The 22,133-nt window shown below is 35.4% G+C and overlaps 1 protein-coding gene across 3 annotated transcripts in view; it reads left to right on the top strand.

Annotated features, from left to right (window-relative positions):
• The window catches only part of LOC150103019 (casein kinase I-like), a 282,371-nt gene that overhangs the window by 107,076 nt on the left and 153,162 nt on the right, over positions 1 to 22,133 (top strand). For all 3 annotated transcript variants that reach the window (XM_090398511.1, XM_090398509.1, XM_090398510.1), the window contains exon 5: positions 20,426 to 20,596. In XM_090398511.1, coding sequence (XP_090254637.1) covers positions 20,426 to 20,596 — 171 coding nt within the window. The remainder of the gene's footprint in view (positions 1 to 20,425; positions 20,597 to 22,133) is intronic.

Below are 22,133 nucleotides of genomic sequence, written 5' to 3'. Positions count from 1 at the left end.
GTTATTATTGAGAATGGCCATTTCTTTGATTGTAGAAATTTCTTTTTGAATCAGTTCGGATTAGGAATAGATAATGAGCTCTCGAAAGAAGGTATTTAACAATGCCATATTTCTGTGAGGGATGGGAAGCAGAAGTGTGATGGATATACCGACCAGAGAAGGAATGAAGGTTTATGAAAAAAAAGATACTGACAAGGAACCATCCAGTTCCCTTTTATAAGGACATCTAAGAAAAATATAGTCCAATTTATTTAAAATAAAGAGCCAATAGGCTTCATTTAGGCAATGTAAACATTATTTAAATTAAGGGGATATTTTAAATCCCACATTGTTTTAAAACCGAATAAGAAACTGAAAGATCGGAATCAAAGAGTTTCATGCAGAATATAGTAGCTATAAAAGTATCGGCGACTACTAGCATAGGCTAAATCACGTAGTTCAAGTAGTACAAACTAGGGCAACTCGTAGCAAAGGTGGAGAAAGTTCTGGTCGCTATTCTTAGTATTTTCCATAATGTAAAACCCATCTCCTAGGAGATGTATGATGTTATACATTATGGTGGGAGGTCGGTACCCAGACCGGTTTCAATCTTTATTGATATCTCATCAGTGAGTAGCTAGACCAAAATAATACTAAGGGTATAGCAAAAAGAACTTATATACTGTGCTATACGAGTTGTCAAAAAGGTGCACCTATAAATTATTTAAAATAAAGAGCTAATAGGCTTCATTTCAGTGATGTAAACATTATTTAAATTAAGGGGATATTAAATCCCACCATTGTTTTAAAACCGAATAAGAAACTCAAAGATCGGAATCAAAGAGTTTCATGCCGAATATAGTAACTATAAAAGTATCGGTGACATCATACATCTCCTAGGAGATGGGTTTTACATTATGGAAAATACTAAGAATAGTGATCAGAATTTTCTCCACCTTTGCTACGAGTTGCCCTAGTTTGTACTATGTACTTGGACTACGTTCTTTAGCCTATGCTAGTAGTCGCCGATACTTTTATAGTTACTATATTCAGCACGAAACTCTTTGATTCCGATCTTTGAGTTTCTTATTCGGTTTTAAAACAATGTGGGATTTAATATCCCCTTAATTTAAAGAGTCCCATTTGATTCATATTCCATAGTGAATTTGATTATGATCAAGGTTTTTGAATTTTTCTAAGGAAGCTTCTAATGGTTCACATGAATTATTCCAAACTGCAAAAAGCCATATGGAAGGAAGGTTTTTCAATTAAACACTGAAATTTTTAATTCTAGTTGTTCAAAGTAGAAGTTTGCAAGAATAGGAAAAATTGGAGACCCCCATTGTCATCTCTTCAATATGTTGATAAAGCTTTTCATTCCAGCTGAAATATTCAGAATTCATGAAAAACTTGAAAAGATGTTAAATATCTGTTGGAAATAAGATGATAAAAATTCTATTAATAAAAAGTGTAGCTATGTCAAAGCTTACTGTTAATCTGTGGAGTGCAGTTGCAAATCCATAATTTTTGATATAAAGTCACTTGTATTTTTAATATAAGTAAAGGAATAACCAGAGAAAGAAGATTTGCAAGGAACTTCAAAATTTTGTATGTGAGACTTCCCATTGCAATCTGCAATTGGCTAAAGAGGATATCTTGTTTTATGCAACTTAGGCAAGCTATAACGTCTGACTATATCCAGATCAAGTGAAAACACATTATCCAGTTAGGAGTAAAGTTGTTAAGGTTCGATCTTTGTTAATTAATGCTCAGGTTTTATGATCTTACAGTTATATTAACTTAGTAGGCTTTGGTGATAATAAGATTTTTATTTCTTTGAAGATCCCATAAAGCTTTCAATTCTGTAAATGGGATATTTAGAGGTGGAAGTTTAGGATTATGAATAATTTTAGCAAATTCTAAATGTAATTTATTTCTGTCATCATATGCTAAATGAGAAATGATTTGTTCAATATTTTGCATGAAATCCAAATGAAGAAATAGTTTTGGTACAGTTGTTTAGGTAAATATTTTAATTTTTCTAACATCTGTAATGATGATTTATGGAATCTGATTCTTAATAAATCAAAAGTCTGGAAATTCCATATTGTGTAAACAAACCAGTAGCTCTGGTGGAAGAATGGAATTTGTTGCCACAGAATCTTATAGACACTTCTATAAGAAGTGTCATGGTCCACTGCTGTCAGGCCTGTTCATCATTTAATAAATTTAGTTTAATCCTTTATCCAAGTGTGAGCAAACAAAGTTTGCACCTGAAAGTATCTTCAGGACTGGGGTAAGGCGGTGCAGCACCAGGGTGACTCCTTGCAAAGGTGGAGCAAGCTACTATCACTCCTATCTCAGTATCTCCCATAATGCAAAACACATCTCCTTGCAGATATGTCTAATGTTGTGCATTAAGGGAAGGGTGTTGCACCACCTTACTGCAGTCCTGAAGATACTTTCAGGTGCAAACTTTGTTTGCTCACACTTGGATAAAGGATTAAACTAAATTTATTATATTATATTCTAACCAAGTGAAAAATAAACTTTCAACATCTTTCTCTAAATCCAGAGTAATTTATTAAAAAGGTGGCACACCATTTGGCAATTCCTATAGGTAGAGATGACTTTGCTAACGCTTCTGGCTGGTATCTCCACTTGGGCCTGGCTCCCACTGAAGAGACCTCAATAAAGGTCGAAACTAGTCTGGGTAGTGGCCCTTCTCTTAATGCATAACATTAGACATACCTGCAAGGAGATGTGTTTTGCATTATGGGAGATACTGAGATAGGAGTGATAGTAGCTTGCTCCACCTTTGCAAGGAGTCACCCTGGTGTTGCACCACCTTACCCCAGTCCTGAGGATACTTTCAGGCGCAAACTTTGTTTGCTCACACTTGGATAAAGGATTAAACTAAATTTATTATATTATATTCTAACCAAGTGAAAAATAAACTTTCAACATCTTTCTCTAAATCCAGAGTAATTTATTAAAAAAGGTGGCACGCCATTTGGCAATTCCTATAGGTAGAGATGACTTTGCTAACGCTTCTGGCTGGTATCTCCACTTGGGCCTGGCTCCCACTGAAGAGACCTCAATAAAGGTCGAAACTAGTCTGGGTAGTGGCCCTTCCCTTAATGCATAACATTAGACATACCTGCAAGGAGATGTGTTTTGCATTATGGGAGATACTGAGATAGGAGTGATAGTAGCTTGCTCCACCTTTGCAAGGAGTCGTCCTGGTGTTGCACCACCTTACCCCAGTCCTGAGGATACTTTCAGGCGCAAACTTTGTTTGCTCACACTTGGATAAAGGATTAAACTAAATTTATTATATTATATTCTAACCAAGTGAAAAATAAACTTTCAACATCTTTCTCTAAATCCAGAGTAATTTATTAAAAAAGGTGGCACACCATTTGGCAATTCCTATAGGTAGAGATGACTTTGCTAACGCTTCTGGCTGGTATCTCCACTTGGGCCTGGCTCCCACTGAAGAGACCTCAATAAAGGTCGAAACTAGTCTGGGTAGTGGCCCTTCCCTTAATGCATAACATTAGACATACCTGCAAGGAGATGTGTTTTGCATTATGGGAGATACTGAGATAGGAGTGATAGTAGCTTGCTCCACCTTTGCAAGGAGTCACCCTGGTATTGCACCACCTTACCCCAGTCCTGAAGATACTTTCAGGTACAAACTTTGTTTGCTCATACTTGTATAAAGGATTAAACTAAATTTATTATATTCTGACCAAGTGAAAAATAAACTTTCAACACCTGTTCATCATTAGAGGAGATCATATGCCTTACTGATTTTATGTGACCATGTTTTTAAGGATATTATGTTGGATTCTGTAATGTGATCTTTGGTAATTCTTATACGCCCATATGTAATGTCTCTTATACCTGTCCAATGTTTCTCGCTGTCTCTCCTCATTTCATTGCTATTCTCTTGTGTACAACAGAACCATACCAAATTATGTCCTGCTTCATCGCAAACCACATAAGTTACACCACATTTTCTAAGTGTTTTGCTAATTTTGTCAAGCAGTGTATATGTACACATAAGTTTCTGTGGGAAGTTTTTGGTATACCACATTATAATATAAATAAGAAGTTTAATAAAAATAAGCAATTCAAACTCTACCAGTTTTGTACATCATGACTTTCATTATCGCGGTAGTGGTACATAAAAGTTTTACACAACAAAAGTCTATTAACAATTAATTACACACATATTAGATGTTTTTTATAACTTCACAACTGTTATATATAATTGATAAACCAGAATACAAATGGTAAATTCATTACTGCATGCGTGTTGGAGCATTGCTAGTTGTTGCTATCACGTTTTGTGGTATCATGCGTGCTGTACCCTAGGTACTTGGCAGTTACATTTTTAATGATAGCAGACCATATTTGATGTAAAATTAAGCCTTAATTTTTATTGCACTGTGTGGGGATTCTAAGTATTTGCAAAGCTTCTTTAAATTTTCTTGTAAACCAGTTAAGATCAGTATATGACATTTTTGTTGCCAGAGTACTTGATGGCCAGACCTGATTTATGCTCTTTTATTTTTTCAATGTCTTTTACGTGTTCAGAAATGCGGATCTTTCCCGACTTTCTTGTCTGGCCTTCATAACAAATGCCACAAGAGCAATGAATCTCATAGACACATGGTTGTTTTTTCATAGGGTGATGTGAAGGTTTTGGTGGATGCAGGAATCTTGATATTTTTTGTGCAGGTAAAAACCCACTTTTATGTTGTACTCATGGAGCAATGCAGCCGCTTTGTCCATGACATTTTTGATTTAAGGCAGTGTGATTACATTCTCGAAATCTTGTTTAAGTAAGAGAGTTGCAGGAGATGTATTAAGAATTTTTCTGATCATCTTGGGTTCAAAACCATTTAGTGCAAGCTTCTGTTTCTGGTAGTGCAGTTCTTCATTCCTTTTAATTGACGTGTTTGATATATTGTATGCCCTATCTTGTAAAGTTTTAATTATGCCTATCTTTTGCAATGGATGGTGATGTGAAGTGGCATTTTAAACTCTTCCCATTGTGGTAGGTTTTCTGTATATGGAAAAAGAATAACCTTTTTTCCTCTTTGTTTACTTCGACAAGGATATCAAGGAATGATAATGTTTTGTGGTGTTCTAGTTCGAGAGTGATTATATTGGGATGCAAGTTGGTCAGATAATCTTTGAAAGCAATCAGCTCATCCACTGTTCCTGACCAAATGATGAAAATATCATCCATGTAACATAATCAAATTTTTGGTTTCTTCTGATAGTTTTTTTTAATGCATTAGTTTCCGAATTTTCCATAAACAGGTTGGCTGAGACTGGAGAAAGGGGAGAAACCATGGCAAGTCCTTCTGTTTATTCCCAATATTTGTCTTGAAATATGAAAAAAGTGTTTTCCATGCAGTGTTTGAATAGTCGTACATTGTCTGGCGGAAGAGATTTACAAGTAGATCCACTGTGTTGTTTCTGGGTACATTGGTGAAGAGATTGACTACATCAAAACTTGCTAAGATGTCTGAAGGTTCTATATTTATATCTTTTACCTTTTCAATAAAATTTAAATTAATTTTTACAAATGATTCTGTTTTTCCTATATGTGGTACTATCAGGTGTGACAGATATTTTGCCAAGTTTGAGGTAGGATAATCTCTTCCATCTACAATTGGTCGTAATGGTATATCCTTTTTGTGTATTTTTGGTGCACCATAAATTCTTGGGACCAATGGATGTTTTGATAATTTTAAATTTTGATTTTTTTAAAATTCTTCTGGCCAATTAGGTAACTTTTTGATCATGTCATTGGTTTTATTATGTGGGTGCCATGTGGGATCCCTGTTTATTAACTCTGATTTTGGTTAGTTTCCATGTAATTTACATTTTAGCAGTAAGCTGAAGTTCGTATGCAGATGAGAACTGCCAAATCTCTAGGATGATTGCAAATTCCTTTTTTCAATTTGTGCTATGATTCTACTTTTGGAATATTCTGTGGAGATGAGGCAAAATTAAAACCTCTCATTAGGATATTTTTTTTCTGTTTTTGACAGGACTTTGAAAGAAAGATTAATGACAACTTTAGACTGATCTAGATGTTTTACTTCTTGAAGCAAGTTAAACTTTCTTAACAAATTATATTTCTTATGATTTGCAACCTCTGTAGCTTTGTTGGATGTAATTTTGTCAATGCTATCCCTTAAGTTGCACGGTAGCAGTGTAGCCAATTCACTATGTACAGTAAACGTATATGCAACTCCCTTACTTAAACAAGATTTCAAGAATGCAGTCATGCTGCCTTACATTATTGCTCCATACTTTTTACCTTTATAAAGTGGGTTTTTTACCTTTACAAAAAATATCGAGATTCCTACATCCACCAAAACCTCCACATCCACCAAAACCCCCATGAAAAAACCAGGCATCTATGAGATGCCTGCTATTTGTTATGTAGGCTAGACAGGAAGGTCAGGCAAGATCTGCATGTCTGAACACGTAGAAGACACAGAAAAAAGAAAAGAACATAAATCAGGCCTGGCATTCCTCACAACGACTAATGGTCATTAAGTACTCTGGCATCAAACAAAAATGTCATATATTGATCGTAACTGTTTTACAAGAAAATTTAAAGAAGCCTCACAAATGCTTAGAATCCCTACACAATGCAGTAAAAAACCAAGGCTTAATTTTGCATCAAGTATGGTTTGCTGTCATCAAAAATGTAACTACCAAGGACCTAGGATATGGCATGCCTGATACCACAAAATGTGATAGCAACAACTTGCAATGTTCCAACATGCATACTGGAACGAATTTTTTTATTCTGGTTTATCAATTATATTTCACAGTTTTGAGATTATCACAAACATCTAATATGTGTAATTAATTGTTAATAGGCTTTTTTCTGTAAAACTGTATGTGCCACTACCCCGATGATGTAAGTCTTACGACGTATGAAACTTGTCGGGTTTTAATTGCTTATTTTTATTGAACTCCTTATTTATATTATAATGTGGCCTCAATACCAAAAACTTCACACAAGCAGTGTATATATTCTGGGGGAAAGTTAAATTTGCTCTTTTGATTCTTACATTTTAGATGCTTTGTAACATTTTCTTTGTTTCAAAAAAAAAAGAAATTTGGAATACAGAAAGCACATACGTACTTACCCATGTATGTGCTTTCTGATGAATGATTTTAAAGAAAATGTTTATCTAGCGGACATGCAGAGATGTTTTATTTTTACTGTTCAAATGTCTGGCTGAGTGTTTAGTGTATCCACTCTCCAGCCAAGAGGATGCAGGTTTGAATCCTGCCAAAGGCATCGATGCTTGTGATTGTCCTACTAACCTAACCAATTACCATGTATTGCTGTGACCTCTGTCCTGGCAAGTATGACCTTTGATGTCTTTGCGCCATAAAAATCAAATACAAAAAAAAAAAAAAAAAATCCTACGACGTTTTTCTAGGAAAGCATGGGGAGGAGAGCAGTATAATAAAAGCACACTATAATAAATCTTAAAGACTAAAAGAGTGATTTGTTATAGTGTCCATTTTTCTGTAGTAGTTTATTATTATTATTTGAAGCTTTCAGGGAGTTAAGAACTAATCAAGGGAAGCCATACATCATCCACATTACCTGCCATACTTCTCTTAAATTCAATCGCTGGATGCACACACCACTTTGCCAGGCAAACTGTTTTACTCATTCATCATTCTATGTCCTTTTTTTAATTATGCACAAATTCAACTTCCATGGATGTGCCGTGTTCTCTTCCTACCTTCCATATAACAAAATTTTCACCAGTCTCCACAATACTCTCAATATTCTCTAACTCATACTCTCAATCTGTCCTGATAATCTACATTGCATAATCCTGATATAACTTTGTAGCTCTTCTTCTTACACCCTTTCCACAGCTTCTTTACCATTTCCAAACCCAGGAGACTGAATTGTGCACAGTAGTCCATGTGAGGCCTTGTAAAGAGTCAAAACATTGCAGTTATCCATTGGGTTGTATAATCTACTTTTTTTTTTTTTTTTTTTTTTTTAGCTATGTGACTTCTGAATTTCAAATTTCTATCAAAGATCCTTAGCCTCATCACTTTTGTAGCATGATCTCACCAGTATAATATGCCACTGGATATCTCATCATGCCAAACTAATTAACATTGAAGTGATAACCCTTATTGTTTGACCACACTTCCAGCCTATTCAAATCACCTTGTTAATGCTATATATCAGTAGCATCCTTGATCATTCTGCTTATATTTGCATCATCGGCAAACATTTGAATATCTCCTGTGGGGCCTTGTAAAGAGTCAAAACATTGCAGTTATCCATTGGGTTGTATAATCTACTTTTTTTTTTTTTTTTTTTTTTTTAAGCTATGTGACTTCTGAATTTCAAATTTCTATCAAAGATCCTTAGCCTCATCACTTTTGTAGCATGATCTCACCAGTATAATATGCCACTGGATATCTCATCATGCCAAACTAATTAACATTGAAGTGATAACCCTTATTGTTTGACCACACTTCCAGCCTATTCAAATCACCCTTCCCAATATCATTAACATATAGACTGAACAACAGTGGCTCAAGGACTGATCCCTGGGGGTACACCACTGATCACCTTACACTTGTTAGACCCCCCCCCCCTCATATACCACTTTGTGATAAATGCTCATTAAACCACCACTTATTCAAGCCAGTAGTTTATATTCCAGTCCCATATTCTCCAGTTGCATCATCCTATCATGTACTTTATCAAATGCTATGCAAAGTCCAGCGGTATCATAGGGTATTTATTCCCTTTATCAAACTCAGACATGACATTATTATAAAATAGCAAATTAAATTAAGGGGATAAAAATCCCTTATTATTTTGCAGCCAGTATGCGAAACTTTAAGATCGAAAACTACGATCTACGAGTTTCATGCCGAAGAACTATCGGCGAATCCAAGCGTAAGTGACCACTTGGTAGTACAACACCAAGTGAGTAGGTAGACCTGGATGATATCACTTGATATCAAGTGGTCACTTGGTGTTGTACTACCAAGTGGTCACTTGGTAGTACAACACCAAGGCAACTCGAAGCAAAGGTGGAGCAAGCTCCTTCACTATCCTTGATATTTTCTCATAATGTGAAAACACAGCTCCTAGGAGATGTAATACTGCTTTACATTATGAGGAGAGGTCACTACCCAGACCGGTTTCAACCTTTTTTGAGGTCTCATCAGTGAGTAGGTAGACCTGGATGATATCAAAGTTTAAGTGAAAAGAACTTGCATACCTTCACTATACGAATGCCAGAGTGGTGTGCCCATATATATTAAATATTATATTATAATTAAGATGAAAAGCCAAATGGCTATATTTGCTGGCGAAGTTAGTTAAATTAAGGGGATAAAAATCCCTTATTGTTTTACAGCCAGTATGCGAAACTCTAAGATCGAAAACTACGATCTACAAATTTCATGCCGAAGAACTATCGGCGAATCCAAGTGTAAGTGACCACTTGGTAGTACATGTACTACCACTTTTACTATCACGTAAGTGACCACTTATACTACCAAGTGGTCACTTATGCTTGGATTCGCCATATACCCTTTGGTATTTATTTGGTCTAACTACTCACTGATGAAGCCTCAATAAAGGCTGAAACCGGTTTGGGTAGTTACCTCCCACCATAATGTAATAACAGCATACATTTCCTAGGAAATGTGTTTTTACATTATGGAAAATACCAAGAATAACGATCAGAACCTTACCACCTTTGCTGCGAGTTGCCCGAGATTGTACTATGTAGGACTACTTGCATTAGCTCACGCCAGTAATCGCCGATACTTTTATAATTTACTATATTCGGCATGAAACTCTCTGATTCCAATCTTTGAGTTTCTTATTCGGTTTTAAAACAATGTGGGATTTAATATCCCCTTAATTTAAATAAGAGATTTTTATTCCCTTAATTTAACTATCTTTGCCAGAAAATACAGCCATTTGGCTTTTCATCTTAAAATAGCAAATTGTTAAAACGAGACCCTCCCTTTGGTAAACCCATGCATTTCTGTATATAATAATTATTATTATTATTACTTGACACCTCCAGGGAGTTCAAGGCCCTTTCACAGGAGGGCACTCTACTCTATTTCCCTAAATATATTTCATCCTCTCCACTACTACTTAATTCTCCTACTACTACTACTACCATCAGTGCTATCTACCACCCATCATCACCAACAACAATATTTTTTGTCTGTAAATTGCATGTGTTCTGAAGGCCAATTTGTCTGTACGTGGGATGAAAAACCCAAGTTTCTGGGAGGAAAAATCCTGCTATCTCTGTATGAGATCGGCTAACTCATCTTCAATTGAAAAAGTTCATATAAGGATTCCCCCTCATTATGATGAGAATTGAACTCGGGTATTTTCCAGTCGAAAGGTGCAATGTTCTGCTGTTCTTCCAATTACGCTACGGAGGCACTAAAATATTCCACCATCAGCACTGCAGAGATGCCGATAGATCACTAATTAGACACATTGAACACACTACTTTTGTACGGTGGAACTGTCATACATTCTTTACATTCCTGTGGCATCTTTCCTGAACTGAGATCTCAAGTTATACAATTCTTTTTTTTAAAAGTTACACATATAATAGTGCACAGTGATCAGCATTCATTTTGATAAAATGGACACTACTGTTATAAATGTTCTGTTTTTCTATTACCCTACTTTGTTTTTATTTTCTTTATTTAATATTTATAAATGGTCGACTGTTGCCATATATTTATTTCTACTAGGCCAATTTCTCTAGACCTTATTTCTCACTCTCTATAGTCTAACAAATTTATTTGTTTTACGGCTTCGCCAGTTAGACTATGTATTAATTGCGAGATTATAAGATTTTTAAACTAAAGACAAAACAGATATTGTTAGCATTCTCCGCTTATGTTAATCTTGACCGTTAATCAGTCATGGCTTGATTATTGATCTCCTAAACTTTATCTTATGCAGGTTCGAAATTTTAAATTTTCAGGATAGTGCATTGACAGAATCAGTCCATTGTGTTGTTCACAAACCATTTAATTTAATCAAAGAAGAATATTTACAGTTTGATTCACATTAACATATATATATACTTGCAGGTGCAAACTTGACTTACTTGTCTGTTTCTTACTTGGGAAATGGAGTAAAACCAGGTTTAAAATAGCTTGGTATCTTTAACATATATATATATATATATACACACACACAATGGTATCTTGCTAATCCAAACTAATAAAAACTGTGCTCGTTCGGATTAGTAAAAAGTTCACATTAGCGAATTTCCCCCCAAGAGACGACAATAACTAGTGTTTAAGATAAAAATAATCAGATTCTAATGGTGCATCAACTTAATTCTGTAAATAAATGAAGTAACTGATAGAAAAAAAGCTACTATACTGTAATGTAAAACTTAAAAAAATAATACAGTACACAAGTTTAGTTTAGTAAAAAATTTTATTTTGGATGTACCTATGTTGTTGAGGATTCCGATTTAATAAAATTGCATAGTTCAGTACATAACTTAATTTGCGTAAAAATATCACTTTCTTGTCTTTCTGGTGGAAACCTTTCGCATTCTGGTGGAATCCAGAATGCCAGTAGCCAAAAAAGATCAACATGGAGTATATTTCATAGATACCTCACCATATCAAACTTAACATCTTTTAATCTTGCTCGGACCAAAGCACGTTACGTTAGACATGAAAGTTAAAAACAATCTTGGATCAAATTTACTTCAATTAAATCCAGAAAATGAAAGATGATATACAATGCACCATTTGTCTATCTTTGACCATAATGGAATTGTTATGTTATTGCTGATCCCAAAGCTATTGCAAACACTTTGGGAGAAAATTTTGCAGAATATCAGCAACAGCTTCATATCCTCCTGAATTTTTAATATTGAAAGATCAGCAAACGAAACAATGGCTAAATTTTTCTATCAATGGGTTTGAACCATATACTCAGACATTTGTTGAGGACAAACTAAAAAGAGCTCTTTTACTGGCCCACCCTAGTGTGGTGGGGCCTGATGATGAAATTATAAAGCATTTATCATCATCTTATGTGGATCTCCTTCTCTTATATTACAGCAGAATATTTGAAGAGGAACAGTTTCCAGATTATTGGCATAAGTCAGTTGTCATCGCTGTGCCAAAACCAGGAAAGGATCCAGCACAAGCAAATAATTATTGACCTATTGCTCTGACCAACTGTCATTGTATAATATGAAAGAAGTATGGCATTAACCATTTTCTCTAATATCAGCTTGTGTAAAGAGATGCAATCCTGAAGCAAGAACATCTGGTTTGTTTTCTTTGACATGAAAAAAGCTTATGACACAGCCTGGAGATATGACTTTGGTAACCTTATTGATCTCTCTTAAATCCAGCACCAACCTCAGGTCACCTTTTGATTTTTCCATGAGGATAAATGGACTGTTCCACCGGGAATTAGACTTCTCGATGATCCCCGCCCTTTCATATTCTCGCAACAGCCTTTCTAGTTTGTCCATATGCTTGAGGGGGGTCTGATGCTGTTTGACATAAATGGGGGGTTTCCGATGTAATCTGCACCACATGTTCAACCTTGTTTGTGCACAACAGGGAACTAATCTCCTCAGAAAATACATTTGGGTATTTTTGATACATAAACTGAAAAAATACCTTGAGTTCCGCCCTTTCACCCTCTGTATCAGACAAACCTATAGCATCATGCATTAGTTTCTTCTTCCACTCAATTGGATCTCCCTCCCCCAATTTTTTAAGTCAACACACATGGCTTCCTGTGCTCCCAATTCATTACCTGTCTCAAATTTTGGTTGGAATGTCTTTCCACAGAGAGAGAGAGATTGATTGGTGCTTAAAATCACACATGAAGTGATGCTTCTCTAAGAAGTCAAGCCCTAATATGACCTGATTGCTTGTGTCAGCTAGTTCATGGAGGATTAGTACTTCATGAGTGAGGCTCACGGGAAAACACAGCTATGAAAGATTTACACTAGCTTTGGTTGTTGAGTATAATCCAACCTTGGCTACTCCCACGATTTTAATAGGTTTTCGTAATTCAACCAGACTATCAGGAGACAGAATAATGAGCCTGAATAACGACATGGGAATTACTGAAACGTGGGCTCCAGTGTCGAACAGGAAACTACAAGGGACTTTCTCAATAAAGCCCTCCACTAGGGATAGAGGTAACCTTCCTTGCACTTCTGCCATGGCTGCACTCTGCATTCTGCAAGTGCTGATTTCACTCAATTCATTCTTGCATACCCATTCACTAGAGTGAGCAAATGCACCATCTCTTTGCCCATCTAGGTCTTGTTTTCCAGCCCTTTCTGCACTCCTGTGTTCTGGGAATATTACATGGCTTGTACTCTCTCATTAAACTTAGTTCTGCCTTCATTCTCTGAGTGGGGGATGAGGTGCGCATCTGAACCTCCCAACAGTAATGCTCTCAGGGAATTGGCTTGGACCATCTCCTCTAGTACCCCTTCTCTTTCTTTGGCCAGACTATAACATTCATCAAGACTTCTCGTATTTTTTGAAAAAACAGCTTCTTGCAATTCACCCACCAGGCCTGATTTGAATCGTTGAAGGGCCACCCATTCGAGGTGGGCCCCCTCTTCCGCCGACACCCTTAAGGATCAGGTGATCAGCAGTGATCTGTTTAAATAATCTGTTACCCTTTCCCCTTCTTTCTGTGTGCATCTGTACAGTTCCCTTAATGTCTGACCCAGCCCTCTTTTTGAAAACTGAAATTAGTACTTCTTTAAATTTAGAATATTCCCTAGTTTCTTTCAGGATTGGCGAGGATTGAAAATAAGTCTTGGCCTTCCCTACCAACTTGCTGCATAACAGCACAAGAAGTTGGAAGTCAGACCATCTGCCAATCCTTCTTAGTTCTTCTACAAACTCAAAGAACGTGACGTCATCTGTCTCTTCTCCAGAGAACTGTGGAATCACTTGATGGGGATTTATTATTCGGAAAAATTCCGAATTGTCTAGTTCGGAGCTGGTGGGATGAGACATACCCATTATCAGCACACACTTTACAAAATTTAACCCTTTTTTCAAATTTTTCAATTCCAAATACTGCCTGATGCGAGTTCAAGACCACTTACTGTGTTTTAGGATCTACTCAATTATTTTCTTTTCGGGCCCTAAACACATCCTACCGGTTGCGCCATTGTTATATCTTCGTTATTTTTATTTATTGTTAAAGATAGTCTATTTATTTGTATCTTTCTTTCTCTCTTCCTTTTATATTTATTTATTTATTTTCTTACTTACTTCACTGATATAATATATTAATATACTTCCTTAAGGTGTGCCTAACTCAACTCTACCTAGAAATGCTTCCTTTTTGGACACTGGCAAATTTATTTTTTATTGCTGCGCCAGCCAGAGTCCTATATAATATGAGCTTATTCAAATTCAGGGAATATTCCTAGGTTAATCGACATTCATTCTAATATACACTAAACAGATACTGGTACTAATTACAATCGTGGCCAATAATCTATTACTCAAACACTTTCATTCAGTTCCCTCCTGCTATGGTTCTAAATTTTTGCAAGTGCTAATTTGAATTCTCGAAATCAGGCATGAGTCAGGCATATACAACAAAACATGTTTATTGGAACAAATTACACTTTACAACTATAATTGGAATAGGATACTAAGCTTTTCAAAATCTCTTGCTAAGTTAGTTAGTCAATGCTAATTTAACAAAACACTCACAGATCAAATTGCTAATCACACACAAACTATAAAACATTAAAACTAGCTAACTATGTTATTCTAAATCAAACTCTTATTTCATGCTACATTTAAAAACATTTCACAACCCGTTACTATTCTGGTATAGATCATCTACAAAATTACAAATTCACATACAATCTCAGTCACGTGCAGCTAAAATTTCACTCCTGACATTCCTTTGTTCAGCAGAATTACTCTATCTCAAAATACAAATCCTTATTATAGTCCAATATGAATTGTCCACTTAATATAATCTAACATTGAATTCTGTCTCATTCAAACACATAGTAAAGGTCTTTATGTTACCCAATTTTTTTCCGAAGGTCTGTTAACGGCCATGTGTTATTCGGGTCCTCCTTCGATCGGTTGCTTCTGCAATAGGCTTATGACTACGCCATCCATTTTACGTTCTTCCAGACTTGAACTTCTCACTGCCTGGATACAGTGTAGTCTCTGCTCCTACTTGAGTGGGTCATCCGGCAACTGACACAATTTCTGTGTAGGCCGATGATTCCTGTGCTGCTCGTCATGGAATCTTGTTCAGCTTACTCAGAATGCCTGTCTGCTATCCGGCATTGTGGGACCCTCTCGCTTGTCCCCTACCCCATCCGCTAGTCAGGAATAAACGAGGTGAAGTCAGGAACAACCAGAAAAAAAAAAGCCTCGCATTATTGCGTGCATTGCCTTATATTTTGTCCCTTCTTTTCCACATGACCCTTAGTTTTCATGCCCTCCAGATGATTCTCAAAGTCCTAGCTGCCATTAGGTGCTGTATTCTAGGGAATCCCGTATGCATCATCTTCCTCATACATTGTAGCTTGCGGCATTATGGCCGATGCGTGCGTATGTAACTCGACCTTTGCACTTGTACTCTTAACTTCTTTGGTGACTTATTAAGTTTAAGACAGCTTAATGGGACAAGATTATACTACTATTTCCTTATTACAAATTCATTAATCCAATAATCCCTCAGTTTAGTTTTCAACTACAAGATTTTTCTAGTGCAATTTACATGTTATTACACAACTTCCTATACAACATAAATTCAGAACTGTGTGCTGTTAACTAGGTATTATCTGAGTTAGCCAAATTCTCATGTTAGATTCTGAATGAATAATTTCTTAAAATCCGTCCATTCAGGATCTAACACTTTCTTCATTCGATCCTCATTGCTTCATCTATATCGTGCACTTTTACGTTCAAAGCTGGATTATGGGTCTCAAGTCTGTGGTTCTGCAAGACAGATTAACCTTCAATGGTTGGATCCCATCCATCATCAGTGTATATGAATAGCTACTGATGCCTTTTGCACATCACCCACTCAAAGCTTTATGTTGAAGCAAATGAACTGGCTCTATCACTTAGGTGGAAACAGTTATCTCTTAATTATACTCTAAAGAGAAAATCTCTTCCAAATCACCCTACATGGACAAGTCTCTATTCTTTGTGTTGGGAAGCTCAATATCATGCACGTCAAACTGCCATACATCCTTTTGGCATGCATGTTAAAGAGATTATGCAAGCTGTTGGTGTGAATGCCTACACCAAACATAACAGAATCCCTCCATGGCAGGTTTGCACTTCATCCTGAATCCTTCACTTTGTCAACTACAGAAGTCTGCAATTGTTTAATGCACACCGAGCAGCCCACTCTGATTTCTTGCCTATCTATACTGACGGCTCAAGAACTGACACCTGTGTTGGCTCTGCTGCTGCTGCTGTGTTTTCTGACATTACCATCTCCAACTAGATTCTATCTAATTGCAGTAATCATACAGCAGAGTTGTGCCATTCAGCTTGCACTTGTGCATATAAAAGAAAACCTGTAAAAAATGTGTGTGCGATTTATACACACTCTTTGAGCTCTTTTCCTCTCCTATGTATAATCCAATCCAGTGCTGTGTGAAGTGTTACACATGTTGTACAAAATGAAAATTTTTAATTTTGATATTTGGTTGTGCTGGATTCCCAGCCACATTGTTATTAAAGGAAATGAGACTGCAGCTGCTAGATCAGGCTCATTATTTTTTCATGCCCTGTTTGACAATACCATATATGACTACAGATTACAGACAGTTTATAAGATCAAAGCTAATTGGTCAGTAGCAGTTGTCGTGGAGGAAGCATTGACAAACAAATTTCATGACATTAAGCCTGAAATTAAGCATTAGCATTCTAGTCAGTGTAAAAAGAGAAAAGAGGAAGTTGTACCTGTTAGGCTTTGCAGTCATCTTACACATTCTTATTTACTGAGGACTGATGACCCACCTGTGTGTGAAAAATGCAATTTGCATCATACTATTTGTCATATTCTGGTGGAGTGGCAGCACTTTACCTGAGAAAGGAATGAAATTTTTACCTATCTAACCAAGTCATACACTCATGCAGATGTTATCAGACCCAGATGGATTTTGCCTGATGTTTCTAACCTTTTACAAAGAATTAATTTGTACAAACACATTTGACTATAATTTTCTTTATATGTAGATACTACATTGCTTAACCTAATTTTTGTTATCATCATCATCATCAACAATTTGCTTATTTGCAACCCCAAGTAATGTTCAGATTACTATGACAGCACTACATGATTAGCTTCACATTATTATTAATCTCCTGTTAACAATTTTCTTCCAAATCAATCTGTTACTTGTGTGCACTCCGATATTGTCATATCTAACATTTCTTGCTCCTGAGACATTTCTCACTGAATCAATCCACCTAGACGACCTTGGTCATCCTTTAGGTTTCTTTCCTGCCATCTTGTCATCAAACACCTGTTTTGCTAACCTTTCCTCATCCATTCTAAATAAGTGGCCATAATATTAGATTAGCTCTGCTGACACACTTTTGAATTCTAATACTGTCAAGTTCCTTTCTAATATATTCATTTTTAATATGATTCTGGTGTTGATGCCATTGGTTCATTCCCCTAATTTATTCTCAGAATGCTTATATCTGTGGTCTCTAGTCTTTGATCATGTGTTTTGGCTAATCTCTCTCTTATTCCATATAAATTTATTCACCTGGCTACCCACCATACCAGCTTTGCTTATTTGGTTGTCTATTTCCAGATTTAACCTGACCATCTTCACCAAGAACTGTGCCTAAATAGCTGAAACATTTTACTCATTCTATAGGATTCTCCATTTGGAATGCAGTTTTCTATGCTCCTGCCTATTTTTATAGTTTCATAGTCTTTTTATTGCTCATTTTCATGCTATATTTGCTAAACACATCTCATCTAGTTAGCGAATCCTGGAGACTTGTACTAGATGTGTTTATGAGTGCAACATCATCTACATAAAGCAAACAGCTGAGTTTCTCATCTCCAATTGTAATTAATGATGAGATTTCATAATTGCCATTATGAAAGAAAATGGCAAGATTGATGCCATTTTCTTTCATAATGTGCATCCTTGTCTTATCCTTGATTTTACATGAAACCATCTTTCTGCATTTCTTTCAATTCTAACTGCTGACTGACAACTTAAATATAGACTATATATTGCTCAGTATAATGTGCTATTCACCCCATATAATTGTAGTGCTTAAAGCTTTTTCTGGATCTTATGCCTTTTCCAGATCTACAAAACTTAATTACAGATTCTTGTCATATTCCCATGATTTCTCAGCTATTTATCTTAAAGTAAAAAATCTGATCCTGACAAATGCTATTTGGCCTGAACCCAACTTATTCTTCTCCAAGTTTCTGTTCCATAATATTTTCAACCTCTTTTCAAGTATGCTTACATAAATCTTACTTGGAAAACTTAGTAGAGAAAAATTCCTCTGTAATTCTCACATTCAGCTTTATTCGATTTTTTATAGATGGGTACTATGAGGGCTTTACTCCAATCAATGGGAATTTAGCTTCCTGACCAGTCCCTCTGAATTATGCAGCGTAGCAACTGTAGAACTTTTATAACTGCATACTTAAGCATTTCTGGTTGAATATCATCTACTCCAGCTGCCTTTCCACATTTCAAGTTTTTGAAAGCTTTTTCTACCTCAAGTATCAATATGTACTCCTCTTGAAAATTTTATAGCATGGTTTTGTCACTGCTTGGTTCGTTTAACAAGTTTTCAAAGTAATTACTCCAGACATGGATATCCTTATCTTCAGTTTTCATGCCGCCTTTTATGATCGTTGATTCCTTTTAAAGTACTCTTTTCTCCATTTCTAAACTTCTTCAATAACCTCCAGAACATTTTGCCACCTTCCTGATATTTATTTTCTGTATTCTTACCAAAGCTTCCCAGGACTTTTGTTTAGCTAGTTTTGCACAATGCTTTGCCTTCTTACACTTTTCTCTGTATTCTCTAAGAGCACACACTGACTTACTTGCCAGGAACTTTCGATATTCTTTCTTCATTTCCTTCATTGCCTCTTGAACTTCCTGAGTTCACTATAGAGTTCTGATTTTTCTATCCTTACGGACAACCTTACCACTTGCCTCTATGGCTGAATCAGTGTCTTCTTCAGAGTTTGCCAGTGAGAGGCTAAGATTTGGTTCCTGTTCTTGAATAATGCTTGTATAGTTTAGCCTACAATTTGCCTGTAAAAGCTGCTCAACTTTAATTCTTTTTTGTACATACATTTTGTACGTATAGCCGGCCTGGTTGTTCAAGTGGTTAGCGCATCCACTCTCCAGCCAAAAAGCTGCGGGTTCAAATCCTGCTGTGGGCATGGATGTTTCTGGTTGTCTGTGAAACTACTGACAACCACAAACATCCATGCATATAGCGTTGGTGTAGATGATGAAGGTAGTTGCAGTTGGTGAGTTGTAGAGTAAGTGCACTCTCTCTCTCGATGAGTCTTTGGACTCCCTGGAGGTGTTACGTAATAATAATAATAATATATTATTTACTAGTTTAACTCTGACTGTTTATATACTCCTGTAGCTTCTGATGTTGTAATTTTATTGATATGTAGATACTGTATTGCTTAATTTAATTGTTGTACATTCATATTATTTAGTAATTTATGTTTGACTGTTTATGTATTGCTGTAACCTTTGCTATGGTACAGTATAACCTTTGCTTTTCTTGCACCAATAAACCATAAACCATCCAACCAATTTTTCACATTCATTCTTTCTTTCACTTGCAGAATAAATATAAAATTCATATGGATTGCCTATGCACAGCTAATTTTCTTTCAGACTTTGATTTAGCTATCGCTACAATACTTGTAACTTTTCTGACCTGTGCTTTATTTATTTATTTTTTCCAAATCTTGTAATTTACTTACGCAAATGTTAAATTAGTACTTCCAAACTTATGTCAGTCTGCACCTTGATGAAATATTTTAAAATCTTTGCTGGAGTTGGGCACTTAAATTAATATCAAATATTTTTGTTTTGGTTGTTTTACACCATTTATTATTATATTCCTTCCCCCCCTCCCCCGAAATTTGGGCGAGAATAATTATATATATATCTGTGTATGTATACTTATTTAAAAATTATGAAATCTGTGAAGTTATTTATATTTTGCATGTGTTTTTATAGTTAATTAGTATGGGAACTATGGAAAATGTTTCAATACAATTGCTAAATGAAAAGATGTACTAAATATATCTTTATTTGTTTATTTTTGTTAGAGCAAAGTCGCCGGGATGATTTGGAATCTCTTGGCTATGTGCTAATGTATTTTAATCGGGGTAGTCTTCCATGGCAAGGTTTGCGTGCTGCAACCAAGAGACAGAAATATGAACGGATTAGTGAGAAAAAAATGTCTACCCCTATTGAAGAACTTTGCAGGACATTTCCTTGTGAGTTTTTTCATATTTGTCAAGTATAACTTAGATATTATATTAATAAGTAGAGCCACTAGATCCTGCACTTCAGATTGCTGGGAATTTGGTTTCTTGCCTGGATTGTTCTTTATACTATAAACAGAGATACTGTTGATTCAATATATATATTTTAATGAAATTTTCTGTCCAAAGTTTTATTATATTCTGTTTTTATTTTTTATCTCATAATAAAAAACCATCTCATGCCAAATTGCAGGCTTTGTTGTTGCAAGCAAAATGATTTGAGTCATGTTGCTTGCGAGAATTTAACAAACGTGAAAATATCATTTCAGTATTTTAATGCTTAAGCGATTATTGTTATCATTGCTACTAACTATTTATAATAAGTATCCAAAAACTATCTAATTTGAGAAGTTTAAACCCTGCCGTGCTGCTGTAGAAGCAGTCAAAATATACAGTATATACAAAAGCAAAAGAATAGAATGCTGTGGGATTACTAGGTCTGATTAGTGTTAAAAGCCGTTATAGCTTAAAGACAAATGTCATTATAGGTTGCTATGTACTGTTGACCTTGGGCTGATGCATTAAGGACATTCTGATCCCAAACTCTTGCAGATTGTTGACATGACTGTTATTATAAAATTTCATTGTACACAGTCATGATTGTTTGAATATTTGTTTTTTTTCCCATGTTTTGTTTGTTATAATTATCAGATATTAGAACTTTATTCATTGGTTGGGTAAAAATGCTCTTCAAAACGCTGAACAAAATTCCCACAACTCTGTAGTTATGAGAATGTGAATTGCGCTTGTAGTTGCCTTTTTATATATATATATATATATATATATAATCAATGGCAGAAAAATTTTTTGGTGCTTGTGCAGTTCAAGAACATTATGAGTAAATATTATTTTAATTGTCTCTTCCCCCCTCCCCCCATTAAAATTGTTGACAAGATGAATGCAGAATTCATTCTGCATTTATCAGAATGAATGTATATAATTTTCACGTCATCCATTGTTGATATTTATTCTGTGACTTATGGTTGCATGTTCCATCTTTTTTCAAATATTATATTCAAAGCAAGGTGATTTTCCACTCTAACTTCACTTTACAGCAATCCCTTGATTAATGTGCCCCCGATTAGTGCGTCATTTTTTTTCGATACCCAAATTCAATTAGTGTGCCTCTAAAATTCGATTAGTGTGCCTATATACATCTTAAAAATAAATGTTACAGATTTTAAAAATTTTCGATCTATACATTTTTTATGGCTAACTATTTTAAAAAATCACTCACCAGGATGAAATAATTTAGTTACCATTTGAAACATTTTACAGAGTTAGTTTTTAATGGCATACTACACTATTTTCATCATGTACACTATGTTCCAAATTTACTGCAAAAATTTATGTCATTTGCTTTACATAGCATTTTGCTGATCATATCTCGTGCAATTGTTTTCCTTACTTTTTTATTTTAAATTATTTTCCTAACCTTTAATCATGAGTAAAAGAATTAGTGAGCAAAAAATAGAAGTGTGAAAATGAT

This window comes from Typopeltis vanoorti, chromosome 9, assembly GCF_054136105.1.
Source record: "Typopeltis vanoorti isolate ZY-2024b chromosome 9, IOZ_Tvanoo_1.0, whole genome shotgun sequence".
NCBI lineage: Eukaryota > Metazoa > Arthropoda > Arachnida > Uropygi > Thelyphonidae > Typopeltis > Typopeltis vanoorti.
Note: the sequence above shows the minus strand (reverse complement) of the source record. Positions and strands in the feature narration are given on the sequence as shown.